Genomic DNA, 22,150 nt, shown 5'->3' on the forward strand with positions numbered 1-22,150 from the left:
AATGACAATATGATTATTTTCAAATAAAATCTCTCTTAAATATTAAATATATCTGATTTTAATATAATCAGAGTGCCTACTGCTCACTATGAGATGAAGAACAACTTTATAAGTATGCTTTTAAACTTTTAATTTCGTTTAGAAGTGAATACTTGCATTGGAAGAATTTTGCAGAGAACAAATTTGATATAATTATTTCAATCCCATGATTTACATCTATACAAAATACATTCTACACTTTCCATTTGTGAATGAGTTAGTAGCAAGCCTCCTACTTATCTAACTTCTCATCTCTTAGCCTCAGGCATGCTAACATGACTAACACAGAGTGTAATATAACTAAATGGGTATGGGGTGGGGGTTGTAACAGTACTGCCAGTGTTGTGGTGGGGACCACTGTCTTTGGTTGTGTGACTACTCTGCTGTGCCTGGGAATCCTCAGTCTTTCTCCCCCACTAGACTACAACAAGCTTTGTTTCATGTATTTGTTGCTGTTTGTTTTCAATGATGGGGACTAAATGCTAGCCTAGTACAAGCTGCTAGGGAAGTGCTCAGCTATTAAATCCTGTCCCAGACCTGGACTATAGCCCTTCTCAAACCCTGGCTGCAGCCACCTTCTCTCACTTCCTCTTACCTACCACACCATGACATACTTACTTCAGCAAGAATGACTAACTCATTGTTCCTAACTTGAAGAACACAATAATCTGATGTTTTAGCTCTTAATTTAAATGTTAAATCCTCCCCAGAGATGAAAATGATTATGTATTAGTATTTGCTGCAAAATTTTTACTTTAATATAGTCATTTTGATTCTGTATTGCACACACACAAAAATCTTAGATATTGTAAGGTTATAAACCTGAGAACATTTAGTAAATGAAACATAAAATTAGTGGCAAATTAAGCTTAATAGTATATATTTCATGTGATTTGGAAAGGTAGATTTTGAATATATACAAATTGTATGCTATTCTATTCATAAATGGTCTCCCAGTTAGCACATTGTAATGATAGTTTTTGTGAAATAAAAAAAAAAAATTAAGTCGATTAACATATGTCTGTTGCTAACCGAGAGTAATTGTTACTTCTTTTATCAGGGAAGGAAATGATTAATTTTCGGTAATTTTTAGCAACCATTTTGAGTTGTGAAATTAAAAAAACAAAGGGGTTATAAAAAGAATTAGAAAATTTCAAACCCTTAATTGCCACAAACTTCAGTTCACAGAACTAAGAAGAAATAGCCTAAAATAAATTCAGCTGCAATTTAAACGTATAACATGTTCGAATAAATGGTCCAGGAAGTATTTAAAATTTACTTATTTTCAAAGAGTGATAGATTTAAGAAAAAATGGATTGACATTTTAGGTTTAGATCAGCTGGATACTAAAACTTCCGTTCACAGAGTTTGTATAAAAGGATTTTTTGAGTCGGGTTTCCTCGTCATAGCAATAAATATTCTACCAGTTTTGAAGCGGTCCTGCCCCGTTGGCTGCTGGGAGTGTGCTTATGCTGGTAAGCACCACGTGCTCTGAGAGTTTTGATACATTATCAAAGTTGCTGATCTGTGTGGTCAAGGACTTCCTGCTCTCTGTGCTTGTGCGTCCCCTGGCGAGACGATCTCCTTGGCGATGATGAACCCCGAGACAACAAGAAAAGGCAGCTTTAAATTCCTCGCGAAATTTTCCTGGCAGACCAGAGAGAATGGAAGGAAAGTGAATTATGCATAAACAGCTCAACACCTAGTGCGCGGGGTACAAATGAGTCGTTCCCTTGAGCCAAACTAACAGTGAGATGGAGCATTTTGCATCAATAAAGGAAATAGAGAAAGGAAATTAAACGATGAAGTATTTTCCTATGTAATAGTTGGCGTTTGTTTTCTTTCTTTAAAGTCAAAACACCCTGTGTTTCTCGTTAGTTTTTAACCCTGTAATAATACTAAATGGCTCTTAGAAAAAATTGCATAGACACCTAATTGCTTCAAAAGCCATGAAATCTACATTGTGTATTACTAAATAAACAGAGATGTGTTATAGTATAAAGATGCTGGTGCTGTAAGAGTTCAACAAAGTAGAAAAAAAATAAATTGAAGTATTTATGAAAATCCCCTTTCATAATCCATGTGTGGCAACATAGAAAAAGAAAAAAAAAACTGGAAAAATCTTAGGAAGTACTTATTTTAAGCTATTAGTAAGATTTTAGGCATTTAAGAAGATGAAATGATCACCTTTATTAGAGTGAAGGGAGTTATTGGAAACTGTTTTTAATTCTCTTTGTGCCTAAGCTATCCCACTAGGCTTTTGAGGGACTAAGTGTGGTGACCGTTCACAGATAACGGTAGACACGCGGCAGGTGGTAGTCTGGGGCCCCCGCTGACTCTCTTTAACCTCATACCAGAACTCTGCCTTGGTCTGTGCCTTCTGCTTCCAGCTCTTGTCTCTCCACTTCCTAACATGTGTCCCCTACTCAGTACAAGCTCAGAGCACTAGCCAGTGTGCACCGATTCTTTTACAAGTGACAACCTTGCTTTTCAGAAATAAAATTGGGTTTCCTTTTCTTTTACCAACTAAACTTTTTAGTACATGAAATCATAAAAAATATATATTTCTGGATGTGATATTTCAGTAAATGTATGCAGTTATCAAAACTTAAATGGAATTCAATAGATGCAAATGTTTGTTATGTATTCATGGCAAGAACACAAAATCCTTTTTCATTTTTAAGTTTTTGAGATCTATAATAGATCCTTTTATTTGTAATTCTCTCCCCATCAAGTCTTATCTCTATCTGACAGTTCTAACTACTTAGACAAATCATGCAAACCAAAAAAGCCAATATGAATTTGGAAGACACACATTGTTTATTAAATGTATAGTAAATAGTTTTCTCGCATATAAAAATGACTAGTTAGAAACGGAAATAAATAAATAGCCAAGTACTTGGGAACAAAATAGAACAAAAATGTAGCTAACGCAGCACAGTTCTTATAGGGCCACTTGTAGGTTTCCCAAGCTCCAGTGGGTGGCCCGTGCTCTCACACTTATGGGCAGCTCTAAGTGGATTTTGTGAGTTATTAAAACAAACAAGCAAACATGAACTTGGTAGGGGTATGTTTGGGAGATCATGACGAGGATTTGGAGGGAAGAGGTGAGGGTAAATAAGATCATATCTCACTGTATATACATACATATAACATATAATAAATAATAATAAATGTAACATATATTAGTTATAGGTGTGTGTTTGTGTATCTCTTTTTAACTTAAGTGTTACTTGTGAGCAATACTTTTTTTGATTAGTGAGAATTCTTTAAGCGACTCTAGTGTTACCCACAAAAATGAAAGTATAAAAGTATCTGAAAGTTGCCAGGCAATGGTGGCGCACGCCTTTAATCCCAGCACTCAGGAGGCAGAGGCAGGCGGATCTCTGTGAGTTCAAGGCCAGCCTGGGCTACCAAGTGAGTTCCAGGAAAGGCGCAAAGCTACACAGAGAGACCCTGTCTCGAAAAAAACAAAAAACAAACAAAAATATCTAAAAGTGGGTTGGTTCCAATCCAGTTTGAATTAGGCTATGCACTTTGACAAAACACCACCACCACCACCACCACCACCACCACCACCACCACCAAAAACCCCATGTCTATACAAAACAGATAAAGGCAGTTCATACTTTTCAATCATGAGTTTAATGTAAGGGATGCAAGACACTCAAAATTTTCACTTTCCCTTTATCGTTTATTCTAAGTTTTCCAAGAAAGCAGACTAGATCATGCCCTCTGAAGATCTAGGTGACATGGATTCACTCTCAAAAAGAAGAAATTCAGAACAAATCTAGTCAGGGGCTATCATAGCTCAAATAGAGACTAAGTTCTGCGTCTACTTGAGAACTGCTCCAGGGCATCTGTTCTACAGGTGCCATTCTTGAGGAGAGGCTTAAAGAAGAAACATTGAAAACTTACCACTAAGAAAATTATAAATGATGGGGTTTGCCGCACTATTAGCATATACAAGCCAATGAGAAAATGTGAACCAAGCGTAGACAGTCTCTCTGTCTTCAGTGTGTGTGAACATCCCAAATACTCTGCAGGAAGAGAAACAGAAACAGAAAATCGAGAGTGACCTTTAGGTAATTGATTCCCAAGGTGAACACAGCAGTAACCCAGCCCCGAACTCTGTGACAGGCACTGACAGCGCAGTCTCTTTGGAACGGTTTCTGATACCCATCAGAACCTCCAGGGTACTCAAAAGCTGGATCACATGGTGACTCAAAAGCTGGATCAGCTCAGAGGAAAAGGCTGGAATGAGGAAACACAAATCTCTTGTCAAGAAGATAGAAGCTGAATTTCCCATCTGTCATCTTGTTTCTAGATGTGACTGACTAACCTTATTGCTATTGTGCCACGGCGTACATTTTTAAAAATTTATTTTATGTGTATGGGTGATACTCTGCATGTGTGTCTGTGCATCACTTGTGTGCATGCATGGTTTCCACAGAGGTAAAAAGAGGGTGCTGGGTCTCCTTTCACCAGAGTTACAGATGGTAGTCAGCAGCCATATGGGTGCTGGGAATTGAATCCTGGTCCTCTGAAAGACCAACCAATGCTCTTACCCACTAAGCTATCTCCCAGACCCATTGTATATATTTTAATTAGCAGTCCAAAATTGGACTTCTAAATTCTTCCCACTTTCATTTGTGCACTGATGGATGTATATTTTCTCAACTCTAATGATTCCAGCCTTTTTGAAATTTGTCATGAGATGTCTTTGTATACAGGCAATAACTAATTTTCAGTGGGTAAGATTCTGATAGTCCTTAGGTTCATGAGCTTCAAGTTTTCATATATTATGTTAAACTAAAAAATATATTACAGTACCCTCAAAGGCCACTTTTGAGCAATTTTAACACTGTTTTTCTTTGGTGTGGGGAGATTAGACAAGGGGTAAAAGCACTTCCTGTGAAGATTTAATGACCTGAGTTCAGATCCCCAGAACACACATAAAAATCCTGATAGAGAAGTGCACATTTGTAGTACCAGCAATCGTGCTGTGAGGCTGGAGGTGGAGATGGGAGAATCTCCTGGAAGCTCCTAGGCCAGCTAGGCTGGAGTGTACCGCACCACTGCAACAACAAAGCGCAACCCTGCTTCTTCCATACCTGTGCTACGACATGTGTGCAGCAACACACACACACACACACACACACACACACACACACACACCACTAAAAAGAAAAAAAATCCACTGTATTCTATTCTTACAAATCTCCCTCTCTCTTTTTTGTAGAATTTAATAATGATATCCACTAACCCATCCACATAACTTGCAGCTACTCAGTAAGTCCCAGGATGAAGAGACAAGGTGTTCTCTCTTGGTGGCCCTATCAGTGATTTTTATCTTATGTTTGCTTTTTAAAGAGAAAGGTGCATGATAGAAATGAATTTCTGGGACAAAGTGATGCTCTATAGAGTAATAGAAGTTTGCAAACACACACACACACACACACACACACACACACACACACACAGAGTGAAAGAATGTGGACAAATTAAATACACATAAGATGCAATCACTAGTTCAAAACTCGGAAACACTAGACCACTTTGAGGAAGTTAGTTTTAACCAACCAGGCAAAAGATTACATTACAAGAAAAAGAAGGAAGGACTTTACAGTGTGTGAAAAATAAATGAAAACAAGATTGATGAGCAAGGTAAGGCTAAATTTACACATATATATATATGCAGTAAGAACGAATTTCAAAATTATTTTAAAATGTTTGTTTGTATAAAAACAGGAAGGTGGCTCAAAACTTGAAAAAAAGTTTTAAATTAAACTTAAAATTCTCCCCCCAGGAAAGGAGGGTGTTTAATTCAGAATAATAAGATGAATATTATTGACAAGAGGGCATCTGGAAATGATTAGAGGGGGAGGTGCAAGAGCAGAGATAGAAGAAATTCAAATGTGCACCCCACAGAGTGCTAAATCCATTTTGAAAATATTTGATTTAGACTAGCAAAATAGAGGAGAATGAGAAGGGAAGAAGAGGAGAGGAAGAGAAAGGGAAAGAGAGGGGGTAGGGAGGGAGGGGGCGAAGAGGAGGGGGAGAAGGGAGAGGTAAGAGGGAGAGGAAGAAGGAATCTACTCAGGGTCATTCATGTTTATGATGTTCTTAATATCGAAAAACAGAAGCTAGTAAAGCGCTTAATATATTTGTATTTGATTTCTGTGAGGAGTAGAATGAGAGGCCAGGCTTAGCAGAGGCAGGGGGTAAATTACGTCTTGTGAGCAGACACGTATCTCAGGAACAGGAGCTTTCAAAACCTTATACATACAAGGCTGTAACGTTTCTGAACAAAAGTTCATTTTCCACTTCTTCATTGAAAAAGCCTTTAAGCAACCGAAAACCAAGGTCAAAGAGGAGAGCTCTTTGCAGCTGGTTATACCACCTTTTGTCTGACTCTAGCCAAACCTACCTGTCTGAGGAATATGATACTGACTCTGACTTGGGGAAGAGGGACAGGAGCGATTCCTGTTCGAAATCTGTTATACCCGGAATCAAGGTTGCCTTGGGACCAGGGTGTGTGCAACAGGTTTGCTGTTTCCCAGTGAAGCTGGCTGGCTGCTCATGTGCCGACTGCACCCCAGACTGCACCCCAGCATCTGCTGATCACGTCACTAGTCAAAAGTCCTTTGAACTTCATTGTGCTGTCTAAAGTGTAACAAACTGTGCACTACTAACTGGAAAATGTGCCGTATGTTATAGTAATATACTATGTTAATATGTTATATTAATAAGTAACATATAACACGTGTCACACTATATTATATTAACATAGCGTATACATGTGTTATATTAATATTGATACTGAAATCATTCCAATGACTTCAAGGAATAGACATTCTTCTTTCAGTTTAACGTTCAACACGAAATATCTGCTTCACTGATTCTTTGTTTAGTGCCCCAAACAAATTATTCTTATCTCCTTTTTATCCTGAAAAATATTTTTTTAACAGAAAGAATTGTAGTGTGGTTGTTTATATACTTGAGAACAAAGTTGGAAAACTCATTTTATTCTCATGAAAAAGAACTTATAACTGTAGTTGACTTTTGTTTATGAAATTAGTTATTGAAACACAATTTTTATTAGACTGTTTCCTCCCGCTAAGGCTTAGCAGTCAACCCCAAGAGGTTAGGAAAACAACCGTTTTATCTCCCATTGGGCTGTGAATCTTCACTGACTGACCAGAGTACTTCCTTAGCATGCTAGAAGGCTGAGGTTGCCTTAAGTGCTCTAACAACTGCACCACTGAGTGGGCGAGTCAGACAAAGTATCTCGGAGAGGGTTTTGTCTGTTTAGAAAGAAAAGAGTTCTTAATTAAATGTCAAGCTGCTTCATTTTCAAGTAAATACACGGGCTTTACCTCTTTAGCACATTGAGGATGCTGATTGGTAGATAGCAAATTGCGAAGACCAGAAGTACAACCATAAGCATCCGGGCTGTTTTCCTTCGTGCTCGGATCTGCTTTATCTCAGCAGCCACAGCGCTAATCCGGGCCTTGCTCTGCTGTCCAGACCCTCGGGGCTGAGAAACCGGCTGCTGCGGCTGCTTCCACTTTCTCTGAACCACAGAAGAAGTTCCTGGAATCTGAAAGGACAGGGGATCCCTCATTGATACTTAGCAACGTTCCACATCGAAGTAAAGATTAAGAAACAGAAGTTTAGAGTTTAGAATTCCCATCTCTCCAGAGCACTGCCTTGGCTGTATGTTTTTAGCATTCATCTAGTCAAACGCCAAATAGACATTTGCATGAGAAAAAAGTTAAACAAGCTTTTGTTATTGTTGTTGTGTTAAAGCATGACAACGTTATCGCGGTCTAAACAGAACAATAGAAAATACATACCATTATTAAAAAGAAGTAAAATATGGAGAGAAGAATTCTAAGAAATCCCGACTATAAATTTTCATTACAAATTCTAGATTCAGATGACACCTACGTTTAAACACTCCTCAGATAGCGGGACTGAGACACACCACACATACACAGACACGCACACACACACACAGTGGGACACACACAAACACACAGACACAGACATACACACACAGAGACACACACATACACACGCGCGCACACACACCAAAAAAACCACACTTGCATGAATTTTTGGTGCATCGATACTGCCATCTGCTGTCACACGGAGACATAGCACCCAACCGGCTATTGCTTTTTATGAGGTTTTCTGCCTCTGATTCAGACAAAGCAAATCTATGCAGAGAGGCAACAAAAACAAACTACTCTCTGTGATTTAGTGTTCACATTTACAAAATTGCCTGAAACTAATTTTGCAATTTGTTCTTCCAGAAAGCACACAAGTACAATGAGAATCCTTCCAGGTCTTACACTAATATTCCAAATAGCCACAATTTGTAGCAATTACATTACACAACATGCTTTTTTCCTTTGATTTTCAGTTAGTTGATAATAGCAGAAAGTTCTGCCAAGTACAATATTTTCTTAATTATAATCTCATGAAAATTGATAGACCTTAGCAAAACATTAAAATTCAGCATGTGCCTTTTTTTTTTTTTTTTTGATAAGATGTGCCAATAAGTACACCACTGGGACAGCTTGATTCTGTTCCAGTTGTTCAGTTGGTGCTTTCATCTTTTCGCTGCACACTGTACAGAGCAGCGTGTTCCCGTGGCCTCTCAGAATGAAGGTTACATGGAACCCGTGGCTGTTTACACTATACGATCAAAGTCTGTTTGAGAATCTTTCATTTGAGAATGGAGCTTTGCTTTGATGTCCATACAGATGAGTCTCATTACAGGAGACCCCACTTGACCATATTCTCAGTTAAGGGGATCAGCGATGCAAAGGAAAACCTGCCCTGCAACGGAAACATCTCCTAAATGGGCGGGGCCGCTTCACCAAAGCGCGGGGAGACAAGAACTAAAACTTCTCCCTCTTCTGTGATTGTCAGCTGAAAACTTTTTAAAAGGTTATTCAACTTTTATTTTACATATAGGAGTGTTCTGCCCTCTTGTATCTCTGTGCACCACATGTGTGCCTGGTGCCTGCATAGGTCAGAGAAAGGTATTGGATTCCCTGGAACTAGCATTGGATAGTTTTGAGCTGCCATGTGTGTGTGCTGGGAATTGAACCTAGGTCCTCTGTGAGAGTGGCCAGTGCTTTTAACTGCTGAGGATCTCTTCAGTCCTGTGGCTCTCTTTTCAAAAAGGAGTTTCAGAAACAACTTCTGTAGAAGTAGCAATGGATCTTAAAAAGTTCTGGAAGATTCTATCACAAAAGCTGGCAAGTGTCTGTCAAGTGGTCTCAAAGTGGTTTCTAAATAAAGCCATACAGATCATTCTATTTTTGAGTGTTCCCATGAAGGAGAGAACCAATATTCTGCCTGATGACTTCTTCAAGTATCAAAAACATTCCCATGAAGAAAAAGTGCCCTGGGGGAAGAGTTGTGTCCCTTGCAACGAAAAGAGAGAGAAATGTGGCAATGCCACTTTCAGATAAGGACCTGAAGGCAGAAGATGATTAATCTTTCAACTCATCCTCCACTCATAAGAGAGAGAAGGCAGGGAACCTGAGCAGCCCCAAGGAGAGAGCAGAAAATTCATTAGGAGTCTTTACATCAACTGACACTCAAGACTTGCACATGACCTTAAGTCATGCTCAATGTGTCCTTAAAGGTAAATTATAGATCTCATTTTATAAATTTTGACTGAGAAGATGCTAAGTAGGATATTTCAGATCATATCTTTAATTTGTACAAAACTTCAAAACACATTTTTAACTGTAAAAAGTTTCCTTTGGAAAATTTACATACAAGAGAGTAAGCAGTTTTTGTTTGTATGTTTATATGCATGTGTGTTCAGATTCATGTGTGTGCCTTACTTTGTTTGTGTGCATGTGTGTACACATGCACTAGAGGTCAGAAGATGACCTAGGCTGGAATTCCTTGGTTGACATCCATTTCATTCTTTAGACAGGGTCTCTCATTGGCCTGGAACTTGTCAAGTAGGCCAGGTTGTCTGGCTAGGTAGTCTGGCTCCTCCTCTCCAGCTCTGAGATTACAAGCATGTGCTATGATATTCAGAGTTTTTGCATGACTTTGGGAGTATTAAAGTCTTGTCCTCACACTTACAAGGCAAGGAATTTGCAGACTGAACTATCACCCCAGGCCCCTGAATTTTGAGTGCATGTCTTATTACATTGAAGTAGCAATAATGATATAAAAGGACCAGAGAAGACAAATTCCAGGAGTTTGTCCTTATGGAAGGTCTTTCACCAATATGTCACTGAGGGCTCCATAATAGCTAACTGTAGAAAGCAGGCCACACATGACTTGTTCACCACACTGTAAATGAACTGTGTAAACCATCTTTGATATGGGAACATACTATAAAAGAAATGTGAACAATAATTATTAGTTCAAAACACCATGTAAATGATGGACACTGAAAAAAGAAATTAAATAAGCTGTCAGATAGAGGAGAGGTCATTCATGTTTCTGGATTGGCAGAGTTAATTTTATGAAAATGGCCATATAAATAAAAGTAACCTGCATGTTCACCAGGCAAATCCCCATCAAAATTCCAATGACATTCTTCAGAAAACTAGAAAATAATCCAAAAAAAAAAATCACAATCACATGTAAACACAAATGACCATGGGTAGACAAAACAACCCTAAATAGAAAGAACACTGCTGGAGGTATCATAGGAGCTGGCCTCAGATTATACTTTCAAAACACAGTGAAAAAGACAGCATGGTATTGGTACATAAACGGACATGTGTAGCAATAAATGGGATAAAGAACCCAGGGATAAATGCACATCAGTGGGTACCTAAATTTGAAAAAGGCATCAAGAGCATTCGTTGGAAAAGAACAGCCAGTTCAAGAAATGGTGAAGACACAGTTGAATATATAACATTCCAGAAGAATGAACTTAGATTCACATCGTCAGCCTTCTACAAAAGTCAATTCAAATGGCCAAGAACATTAATTTCAGACATCATTTTTATTTTTAACTATATGAGTGTGTTTGTGTGTGGATATCTGTGTGTGAGTGCACAAAACCCACAGAAGCCAAAGGCGTTGGATGTCTCTGGAGTTGGAGCTACAGACAGTTGTGAGTTGCCTGACATAGGTGCTGGGAACTGAACTTGGGTCTCCTGCAGGAGTACGACATGCTTTTGACAGCTGAGCCGTTTCTTCTGCTCCATGACCTTAATTTAAACCTGAGACTTCTAGAGCAGAACATAAGGAATATACTTGTTTTGGGTATCGTCAATGATATAGATAAGAACTTTCTGAACAGAACTCTACTGATGCAGGGCATAGTCCCAAGAATCAAGAAATAGACTTTAGGAAATTTAAAAGTTTCTACACAGCAAGGAAAGTTATCAGCAGAACAAACAGATATCCAACAGATTAGGAAGAAAGTCTTTGCCAGCTATACCTCACACAGGGAGCTTGATATATGGAATAAATAAAGCACTATAAAAATTAAATACCCAAACCACAGAACTGCCAGTCAATAAATGGGCTAATGAAATGAGCAGCTAGTTCTCAAAAGAAGAAACACAAATGGCCCATAAATGTTTTCAACACTGTTTGGCATCCTCAGCTATCAGGGAAATGTAAATTAAAACCACTTTGAGACTCTCTCTCACCCCTATCAGAATGACTACTGCCTTAGGCTTTCCTTGATGGGATGAAATGCCATGAACAAAAACAACTTGGGGAGGAAAGTCCTTGTGGGGCTCACAGTCCATCATGAAGAGAAGTTAGGGCAAGAACTCAAGGCAGGCACATGAGGCAAGAACTGAGTTAGGGGCCCTGGATCAAGAGGCAAGAACTGAGTTAGGGGCCCTGGGAGAGTGCTGCTTGGCTTGTTCCACATGACTTGTTCAGCCTCCTTTTCTCCACCTCCACTTCCTTTTATTTATTCTTTGTATGTTTCACATCATGCATCTCCATCCCATTCATTTCCCTGTCCCTTCGTATCCACCTTCTGCCTTTGGAACCTCCCCACCCCTAATAAAATAATAAAATAAAATTTAAGAGAAAAGAAAAAAGAGAGAAGGAAAAAGAATCTCGTCACGGAAGCTGTAGTGCGACACAGTGAGTCACGCAGTCAACCCTTTTGTCCATATATCTTACTTGCTAGTGTTCATTGCAGAGAATCATTGGTCTGGTTCAAGGCCGCCGGTTTCTGCTACACTCTCAATGCTGGGCCCTCACTGGAACTCCTCTTGGTTATCCTGCTGTTGCCCTGTGTTGTGGAGATCCTGCAGCTTTGGGTCTGCAGGACCGGTTTCTTCACGTGCTCCAGCAGAACACCAATGAGGTGGATGTTCGGGAGAGCTGCCTCTGCCCTCATCAGCTGCAGCACTCAGGAGGGTGGCACTATGCCACTCCTGCCTGGGCAACAGAGTAGAGCTGACCCTGAAGGTGTAGGCTTGGAAGCTCCGACTCTGAGGGCATCAAAGCAGGAGAACCACCCGCCTCTTGCTCTTCCTCTTCGCTGCAAGGTGTGAACTCACCAGGACAACGCCACAGAGCTCACGCTGGTAGTGAAGACATGGGAGAGCTAGCAGACTGACCAATTGGCAATGACCAAGGCCCAGAACCAGGATCATGTGTTGACCCACCCCAACAACCTGCTTTCTTATAGCACTCAGGACCACCAGCGAAGTGGCGCCACCCATGGTGAGCAGGGGCCCTCTCAACATTATCCATCAAGAAATTCACCACAGGTTTGCCAAAACTGATGGGCCAATCTGGGGCAGGGTGGGGTGGTGGGGGGAGCATTTTCTCAATTGAGGTTCCTTCTTCCAAATTGAATCTATCTTATGTTAAGTTGACAAAGAAGCAGCTAGGGCAGCTCCATCAAGAAAACAAATGACAACATGTTGGTGAGACTGTGGAGAAAGAAGTGCCCTTATCCACTTCCGGTGAGAATGTAAACGAGTGTAACCATTATGGAAATTAATATGAGGGTTCCTTAAAATGCCCACCCAGTTCTGACTGCTGTATGACCCAGCCATAGCGAAGATTCCATATTATTCTACAGAGATAGATAGTTACATCTGTACTGGTTGTTGCACTTTTTACAGTAATAAGGGAGGGAACGGGACCAGTCTAGATGTCCATCGTCATCAACAACAAGATGAGTAGTGAAAATGTGACACATGCAGAGCATTGAAGCTTACTCAGCTGTTAAGGAAAAGTTAACTATGAAATTTATGGGAACAGGGATGGTACTGGCAACTATTGTATTAAGTAGGGTAACCCAGTCTCAGAAAGACAAAAATTACATGTTCTTTCTCATCTGGGGCTCTTCACTTTTAATGTTTGTAGAATCTTGATGACTCATTCTGTCCCCTAACATAAGTCTGTTCAGATTTTCTAATTTACATCAATCAACATTTGTAATTTGGGCATTTGTTTTGTATATGTTTATTTTATCTATTGTGTTCCCTTATTTCTTCATTAGTATTTTATTATTGTTTTCTACTATAACATTTAAATTTTATTGTGTCTTTCACTAGGTACTTTTTTGAAAAAAGTATTTTTCTAGTAGTTACAATAAACAGCTTAATTTAAACAATGATTAATACTAACTAATCAAATTTTAATACATATAAATGTATATTTTTTCCAACATCACTGCACACCCCCTTCATCTTTCCTATAAGTTACACTATAAGCTGAATTTTCAGTTTTATTGTTTTATACACTGTATTTCAGGCTGGATATAAACAGAAAAGAATTACAAACAAAAATATCTTTACAGTAATTTTTTAATATACCTTAGCAATTACATTCACTTGTGTTTTTTTATTTCATTGTTGAGCTTGAGCATTGCTTTCCTGCTTCTCCTAGTCTTCTATGACTTTCTGTCCGTTTTCTCATACTAGACTGATTAATATTACTCAGATATCACTGCATGAATTCTAATTTCTCTAAAAATGTCAGTGAATAAAAGGTAGACAGGATCATGGACACAATTATAAAACTGAAGGTCTTTCAGTCTTTGGAAAGTTAAAATCCCATCTGACAATAGTATACTGTTGTTCACCTCTACTATCTCACATAGTATGAGACACACAAGTGCTTAATAATATCTGTGGAATTACAGAAGTTTATATCATAAATACAATCTGTTATTACTTCTCAGAAGGCTCAGAACTGGACTGAATGCTGAAGTATGCACAAATAGCCAAGTGAGTTAAGCTTAAGAAGTCTCTGAATGAGAGGATCTTGGGAAACCAATCTGCAGTTTCATCATCAGTGAATTTTTTTTTAAATCATACTGTCACAGGAAAAGGGAGTGGAAGTTACTGATTTGAGCAAGACAATGATAACTAAAGTTCTTAACAAAGTCAGACAAGGGCACACAATTTGCTCACTAGTAATTTTACATTTGCTAATTCAAAAGTACAAAACAGAATTCATACATCTTCATAACTTTAAGCAAATAGGCTAGGCCCTTCACTTGATGGCTCTCTTGATGTGGCCCATGGCAAAGGCAATGCCTGTGGACTCTGTTTAGAGGCAGTAACAGTGAGAAGCCAAGCGTCGCTCAAGCAGAGTTCTATTTAATTATCCATCTGGGGTCAATTTACTTTATTACAGCTGTAAAGTGGGCTCAGCTCAACTTGCCAATTTCCATTCCAATCTGCTTTTTAAATGTTTTAGTTTCACAGTTCAGGCATTTTACTGCAAATCTTTTAAATCATGTGGATTGTACTAAGTGGGACATTTCATCAAAAAATGTAGATCAGTTCTAAGCCTGTAATACAATTTGAATTTATTTTAAAGTTTTGGGAATATAAGCTTAAATAATAAATAAGCACGTTGTTTATGGTTTAAGAGTCATTTACACATTAGAGTACATTTTTCAAGTTCCTTCTTTGTGCAAGGCAACAGGTAACAGTTGTAGACACAATGGTAACAAGACAAATTGTGTATTACTTTTAAGGAGTTTTAAAGGTACATTAATTTTAAACAAGTGAATATGGAAATATATGCAAAACTACATAATGGGAGATGATCTTAATATCTAATATGCTCCTCGGAACCTCAATCTGTACTTATAACATCAGTATAACTGTATTGTACATTAATTCTTTTTCTTCGTTGAGAAATTGTCATATTCTAATTTTTTCTAAAAACATTCCTCTGAATGGATGGACAATAGACTGCTATATGTCCTCATTACTTTAAATTCTCACTAATTTTTTCTATTGTGCTCATTTTGGCATGTGATGATTAGAAGGATACAAAGATTCAGGCTACTAGGTACTGTCATCAATTAATGGCCTACAGGGATCATTACAAGGCTGCTCTGAAGTCCCATGAAGGAAGTTCATTTTAGGAATATTACTCAGTCACAAGATTTGTCACTCAGTGGCAAAGATGTCACTCAAAACATGGCCAGGCTGTGAGTTTGATCCTCTAGCATGGAAAAAAAAAAATGAAGACAAAGGGCAGAGGTCACAGACTAAACAATTCAACACATGCTAATTTAGAAATGTAAACAGACTTAGTTGAAAGTTCAGCTAACAACACAGACTGTTGAGACATTTTATTTAATGATCTGGGTACTTATTTCAATGACTTAGATCACGTGTATGATTTTGTGAGCTGTGCAACCCGCCTTAGCCATGATGGAAGTGAGGCCAGAGATGTGACTCAGTGGTTAAGAACACTAATTGCTCTCCCAGGGCACACATGTGACAGCTGACAGTTCTCCGGAACCCCTATCCCAGTAACTTCTTGGTCCCCACAGGCACTGTACACACATGATCCCCAGACATACACACGTGATTGAATAAAATAAAAATTTTAAAGATGATGAAAGTCACAGGAGTCATTGACAAACTTTGTGTAACTACCAAGTAGCGTGCCCAGAGGTCAAACTCAAGCATGCTAGACTGCATTTATTCTCACATTTTGTTGTGTTGTGATATTCCATATCATCTGCCCTCACCTCCTGAGAAGGCCCTGTGAACTTGTGCCTTTTGTCAGAGACTTAAACATCTGACTCTGGGGCCAATGAAAGATTACAAGATGTAGGCTCATAACAAATTTCAAGAGGTAGTAGATATTTTTTCAGCCTTTCGGCCTTTCCTGAAATACCCAGAGTGTCATGTCTCAGAAAGCACCACTTGCATAGACTGATGGAAGAGCAGCTGACCTCAACATTGACATGAACTGGGAGTAAGACAGAGTTGTTGCTGAGAACAGCATGCATCATATGGTAGAGTAGCCTAGCAAAAGCTGATATAGTTCCAATAACAAAGCATCCTAGAATGAGTGCCATTGGCTTTAAGTCTGAGAAAATAGTTGCTTGGAATTAAACAAATCACTTCTCATGTCTTACAGTAGTTTACCTTGTTCTCTTGCTTTGTTTTGATGAAAAGATTTGGAGAACAGAATATGACTTGGTTTTGCTACTGGATATAAAAATGTCACAGAAGTTATAAATAAAAATGTGTAAATATAAATAAAATATATTAATGTATAATATATGTCAAATATAGTATATATAATATATACAAAATAATATATATGTGTAGGCATAATGAAAATAATTATTAAAAGAAAAACTTGTAAAAAATAAAAGAAAAAGGAAAAATTAGGAATTGTACAACATACAAGACTAGAAATTGTAAAAACTGTTTGATTCCAATCAGTGAAAGATGGTCTTGAAAAGGTATTTTGAATACCAAAGATAGAATAAAACACAAATGAAGACTCATCCTCAAAGACCAAATAGGACATTTTAGAAATGGAAAATAACTAATGCTAAGGATGTTTTAAAATGCTGAATGGAAGTCTAGTATTTTACAAGCTTCCATGTATATATGGAAGCTTATAAAATAGAACATTGTGTACCTGCATGTACATATAGATATATTTATATGGAGTTTAATGGTTTAATTGGAGTTACTCAGGGAATAATTCTCCTCCCAGAAGCTATAAGTTGCCAAATAAAAAGCCTCTTGCCAAATGTTGAATTATTGGTCAAGGAAGTCCCATCCAATACTCAAAGCAATGTGGGCTATTGCTATTGTTCATTTCCTACAGAATTTGATGGTAAGACACTGTTGCTGACAACACATGGAGAAATATAGTGCTGACAGGGAAGCTTCCTTCCTCTTAACTAATTTTCACAGTATCAGAAGGTGTTATGCAGGTACTAGGGTTGAAAAGTCATCAGCAGCCTTATTCAGCTATGACCCTTTGAGCTACAATAAAGACAGGTATTGTAAGATACACTCATGGATGAAATAGTGGCATAAATGTTATGTAGATAATCAACCACTTTCTGGTTAGAATAGGGGGACATTTTTAGCAAAATAATAATAATTGATTCATCCCTGGAGTTTGTGAGTTCCCCTGCCCTGAATTTTTGGTGAGGTATTTCTATAAGAGGAAACATGGGATATGGCCTTAAATCAAATATTCCTGTTTCTGTGACCACAAATTGGTGTAGGTCTTCCACCTCTTCAGAGAAGTTTCTTTGTTGCTGTGGGTGGCAGTTAATTCAGAAAGTTGCAACTAACTAAAGTGCCTAATGAGTGTGTGTGTGGAGTACTCAGTCACGAATGGTACATCTATCACACCCTCCACCCTCACAATTCAGAGACCCATGCAGGAGGAGCTGGAATGAAGAGATTTGTAAGAGCCAGAGGTTATGAAAAACAGGGGCCAAATAGCAACTTCTGAAAATGACAAGACCACTATACCCATGAACTAACAGTAGCTATGGTTGCCTATATAATACATGTCCAAGATCAAGCCGATCTATTGGGGGCCTATGGAGAGCCTGCCCCAAGGCCACCTCCATGGTAATGCAAGAAAATCCATGAAGGTGGTGAGGGCTAGACTTTTTTTTTGTCTGAGGGTATTTAGAAATAAGTTTCTATCTATCTGACTGGTAAAATAAGAAAACATACATGCTTTCTGATGCTAACTTTCTCTTTTACTTCATTTTAAGAAGTGGTCTCTGACTCTTTTTGCCTCTATACAGTTATAAATTTCCATATAGCCATAGTTAAGCATCTTATTTATATAGCTGTCATATCATTTTACACAGTTCCTAGGCATGGCTCCTCTATGGAGCAGCAGTTCTTTCATATAGCTCTCTCTCATATTTATTTATATATATATTTATATTATTTATTTATATTTTATTCATTTATTCTTTCATCCATTTATTTCCTCATAATTTTCTCATGTTTTTTATGTTTTCCTTTGTCTCTCATCCAGATGTGTATACATATTTCATTCATATTTTGCAGCAGTTCTCATATAGCTCTCTATAGCCCTCTCTCTCCTTATTGTCACTGCTGATCCCCGTCAGTCAAAATCTGGACAATTATAAGTTATAGTTTTAGGGCCCTACCCATTCTCAAAACATAAGATAAGTCATGTAGTTTCTCTTAGGCTAGTAATGTTACATTGGCCCATGCACGTAGATCTAAGTTGGCTAGGGGTCCCAGACATTAAACAACTGGCTGGACCTTGAGCGGTCAGGATATGTGCAGAAAGGGAGCTATTACAAGGACTATGTCTTGATGAAAACAGCCTGGCTTTGAATTAGCAATAAACAACATCTGGGAATTAGTCTTTATATATACTCTGTAGGGACAGCTTAGTCTGTTTTGGACTAGTTCTAAGGCCTTTGCAAAATGTGTCCTCTGATCCCCAGGTAAGCTTTATTGGGGTACACAATATGTCACCACAGAGAATATTGAATCCTGTGTCAGTAAAGAAGAATATTCTGGTAATATTTCTGTTCATCAGAATTATACAGCTTAAACAGAAATCCACAGCTAAATGTGTGCTCAGAGATGTAAAACATGTTACCAAAAGGCTGTGGGAAGCACCTCACAGCTGTTCTTATTAGGGAGGCAAGGCAGTGGCACCTGAGAAAGTTATAGGCAGAAAACAACCAGTTATCACAGCCAGTGACCCCACGACTTTGCCAGTGAGGCTCCCACTAAGGAGTTTATTTGTCTGATGGGTGGACTTGTCAGACATTAGCTGTCATCTGCTGTATATTCCCATGGCCCTTGGAACCAATCAATACTCCATTATGCAGGTAGGAGAGGCTCAGGATCTCCTACTCCTACTTGAGAGGCTAGAAAGTTGATGGATGATGGGTAGTATTGGAGGTTGGGAGAAATAAGTTTTCTTTAAGCCTGTGGCTCCTTAGGTAGGTCAGCCATACTTCATTGGATGTCTTCAAGTTCATGAATAAATGAGAAGCACAAATTTGACTCAGTGGACTATAAAAATAAAAAGAGGATATGACCTTGCAAGGGAAGGAGTGTTGATCTGGGAGGAATTAAGGAGAGGAGTGGTGAGTAAACATGATTAAAATACATTGCATAAATATATGATATTCACAAATAATAGAAATGCTACTTATAAACAAAACAAATGGAATTATTCTTAATGAATTAAGATGATCTCAGTAAGTTCTTTCTCAATAAAATATGTTAGAGAAAAGAGACCAACAACCTGTTAGTTCTCAAGCTTAATAAACTCAGTATACTGGCCATAGTTATAGAGAAGGGAAGAATATATCTTTATCACGTCATATAACTTACTAAACATAAGAAGTTGAGTTATATCCACTTTGCCTATTTACAATTCTCCACATGCCTGTTGATTTCTTTCAAGTCATCAAGATTCAACTTAAATGTTACCAGCCTAGGCTTAGAGATCTTCCACTTCACCAAGCTCTGGTATCTTGTGCTTGTATTAAAAGGGCTGTTTCCACTATGTACCTGACTATATCCCCTCTAAAGACTGAATTTACTGGTGGTTTAGTTTAAGGCTGGTATGTAAAAGATATTAACACATGACAAATGAATCACTAAGAGAATGAATGAAATCCCATGAGTGGTTTGAATTTCTAGTAAATCACAGTAACCCTAATTCAGAATTAAAACGTCTTCAAAAAAACAACAACAACAACAACTTAATTATACTGGATACAGAAGGGGACAGTAGGATGGGTGACGAGGGAGCAGAGGAAAGAACCCTAAGTCATCTTATTCTTTAAATCTACTGTAAATGAGATCATTGAAGTTGGAGATATAACCCATACGTTAAATGTGTTACAAAAATTTCATTTAAAGTACAACCATTTATATTTACACTTTTCAGGAACTGGAATTAATTTTTGTTACTTATAATGAGAAGTTAAATTAATAATTTTACTCCCAGGGGCTGGAGAGATGGCTCAACAGTTAAAAACACTGTCTGCTCTCCTGGAGGACTCAAATTTGATTCCCAGAATCCACATGGTGGCTCTTAATCATCTGTAATTCATTCCAGGGCATTCAGTGCCCTCTTCTGGTCTCTGAGAGCACTGTGTGCATGTAGTGTGCTAATATACATGCAGGCAAAACACTGCATAAATAAAATAACAATAAATAAATCCTTTCAAAAAATTTAAAATCGTTCTTCCCAGATTAAAAAAAAAATAATCCAGTTAATTATTAAGGTTGGAATTTTATCAGAAGTATAGCCTTCTTAAGGCAGAATTTAAGACATTTGCTAAATATCAGTAAAACAGTATTTTCACATCCAGAGTCTCATTACTTTAGAACAAACAATCCTGTGTTGTATATGTTACATGAGTTCAACAAATTTTAAATTTGTTTTTATGTACATTCTAAAGAAGACACAGACAAATTATTTGATATTACATACCTGTCGGCACCAGAGTTTACGGAATATTTGCAGATAAGCCAATACCATAAGACAGAGAGGTGCCATGTACGTCACCAGAAAGAAACAGATGTGGTACATCTTTGGGTAGACGTCACCTGAGGTGAGAGTCAAAGAGTAAAATCTGACATTAGAACGATGGACTCAGAAGAGGGGTCACTTCAGCCTTTCCTTTTAAACAATAAATACACTTTCTGGAGAGCTTCATCTGTTTATTGTATACACACAAGGGAAAATAATTTCCAATATTTCATTTAATATACTCAGAGAAATAACAATTAGTCATTTCTAAATTGGGTGTGATCACAATCTAACCATGATCAAGAAATTTATGTAATCAAATGGCTCTTTATTTGGCATGCCTGCATTTGGCTAATTGAAATAAACTATTTGGATTGTCTTATATGTTCATTTACTAAAAGAGGCCTGGTAAAAAAATATTATTTTAGTTTTTTTTTTAAATAAAAAAATAATGACTAAACCCTTGTTGAAATAGGAGTTAAATGTAAATACAGTTCTCATTAGAATATAAGTGACAATATTTGAAAGGGTTAGAAGGATCAGGAGGCATGGCTTTGCCTGAGGAAATGTGTCACTGTGGGTTGGCTTTGAAGTTTAAAAAGCCCATGCCAGGCCCAGGCTCTCTCTGTACCTATGAAGCAGAATTTAGCTCTCAGCTACCTCTCCATACTAAGTATGCTTGCATGTGGCCATACTCCTCACTATGAGGATAATGGACTAAACCTCTAAAACTGTAGGCTTGTGAAATGTTTTCTTTCATAAAAGTTACCTTGGTCATGGTGTCTCTTTACAGCAATAGAATAGTGACTAAGCCAGCTGTGGAATTATCACCTCTGCATTTAATTAAGAAGTGATATAAAGAATGAAGCCTTGAATATTTGATTAAATTCATCATAAGAGCAATTTGTATTTAGGATGCATCATAATAAGTGCATTAATGACCATAATAATGGTCATTTACTTAGCAATCTTGCACTTAGTTATATTACTGGTTATATTTTAAACATATCCATAATTTTAATGGCCTCTGCCATCTTAAATTCATAACTTCTTATCTGGGATTGATTGAGTTTGAGTCTAATATTTTTTGTACTCTTCGCTCTGAAATTATCTTGTTTCTCATTTTTTGTATTGTATTCTATAGAAAGAACAGCATGGTACATAGGCTGCTGGGAGGTGTAAGAAACCAATTTGAGGTGTCATTTTTAGACCCTTCCTGGGTCAGGAGACACTTATCTGCCCCATTCATTTCTAACTTCCTTTCAAGTTTATCTTGTAAAACAGGCCATTGAATAAAGAGTGATAGAATTCAAATACTGGAGTAATAACAGATATCATTTCCATTTGAAGT

At 37.8% G+C, this 22,150-nt stretch overlaps 1 protein-coding gene across 2 annotated transcripts in view; it reads right to left on the reverse strand.

Annotated features, from left to right (window-relative positions):
- The window catches only part of Hcrtr2 (hypocretin receptor 2), a 102,116-nt gene that overhangs the window by 4,522 nt on the left and 75,444 nt on the right, over nt 1-22,150 (reverse strand). For both annotated transcript variants that reach the window (XM_052714786.1, XM_052714795.1), the window contains exons 4-7: nt 20,761-20,876; nt 7,419-7,642; nt 3,958-4,079; nt 1,464-1,686 (exon numbers count right to left, since the gene is read on the reverse strand). In XM_052714786.1, the coding sequence (XP_052570746.1) occupies nt 1,464-1,686; nt 3,958-4,079; nt 7,419-7,642; nt 20,761-20,876 (685 nt within the window). The remainder of the gene's footprint in view (nt 1-1,463; nt 1,687-3,957; nt 4,080-7,418; nt 7,643-20,760; nt 20,877-22,150) is intronic.

Source organism: Peromyscus californicus, unplaced genomic scaffold, assembly GCF_007827085.1.
Source record: "Peromyscus californicus insignis strain IS unplaced genomic scaffold, ASM782708v3 Scaffold_11__1_contigs__length_118956290, whole genome shotgun sequence".
Classification (NCBI taxonomy): domain Eukaryota; kingdom Metazoa; phylum Chordata; class Mammalia; order Rodentia; family Cricetidae; genus Peromyscus; species Peromyscus californicus.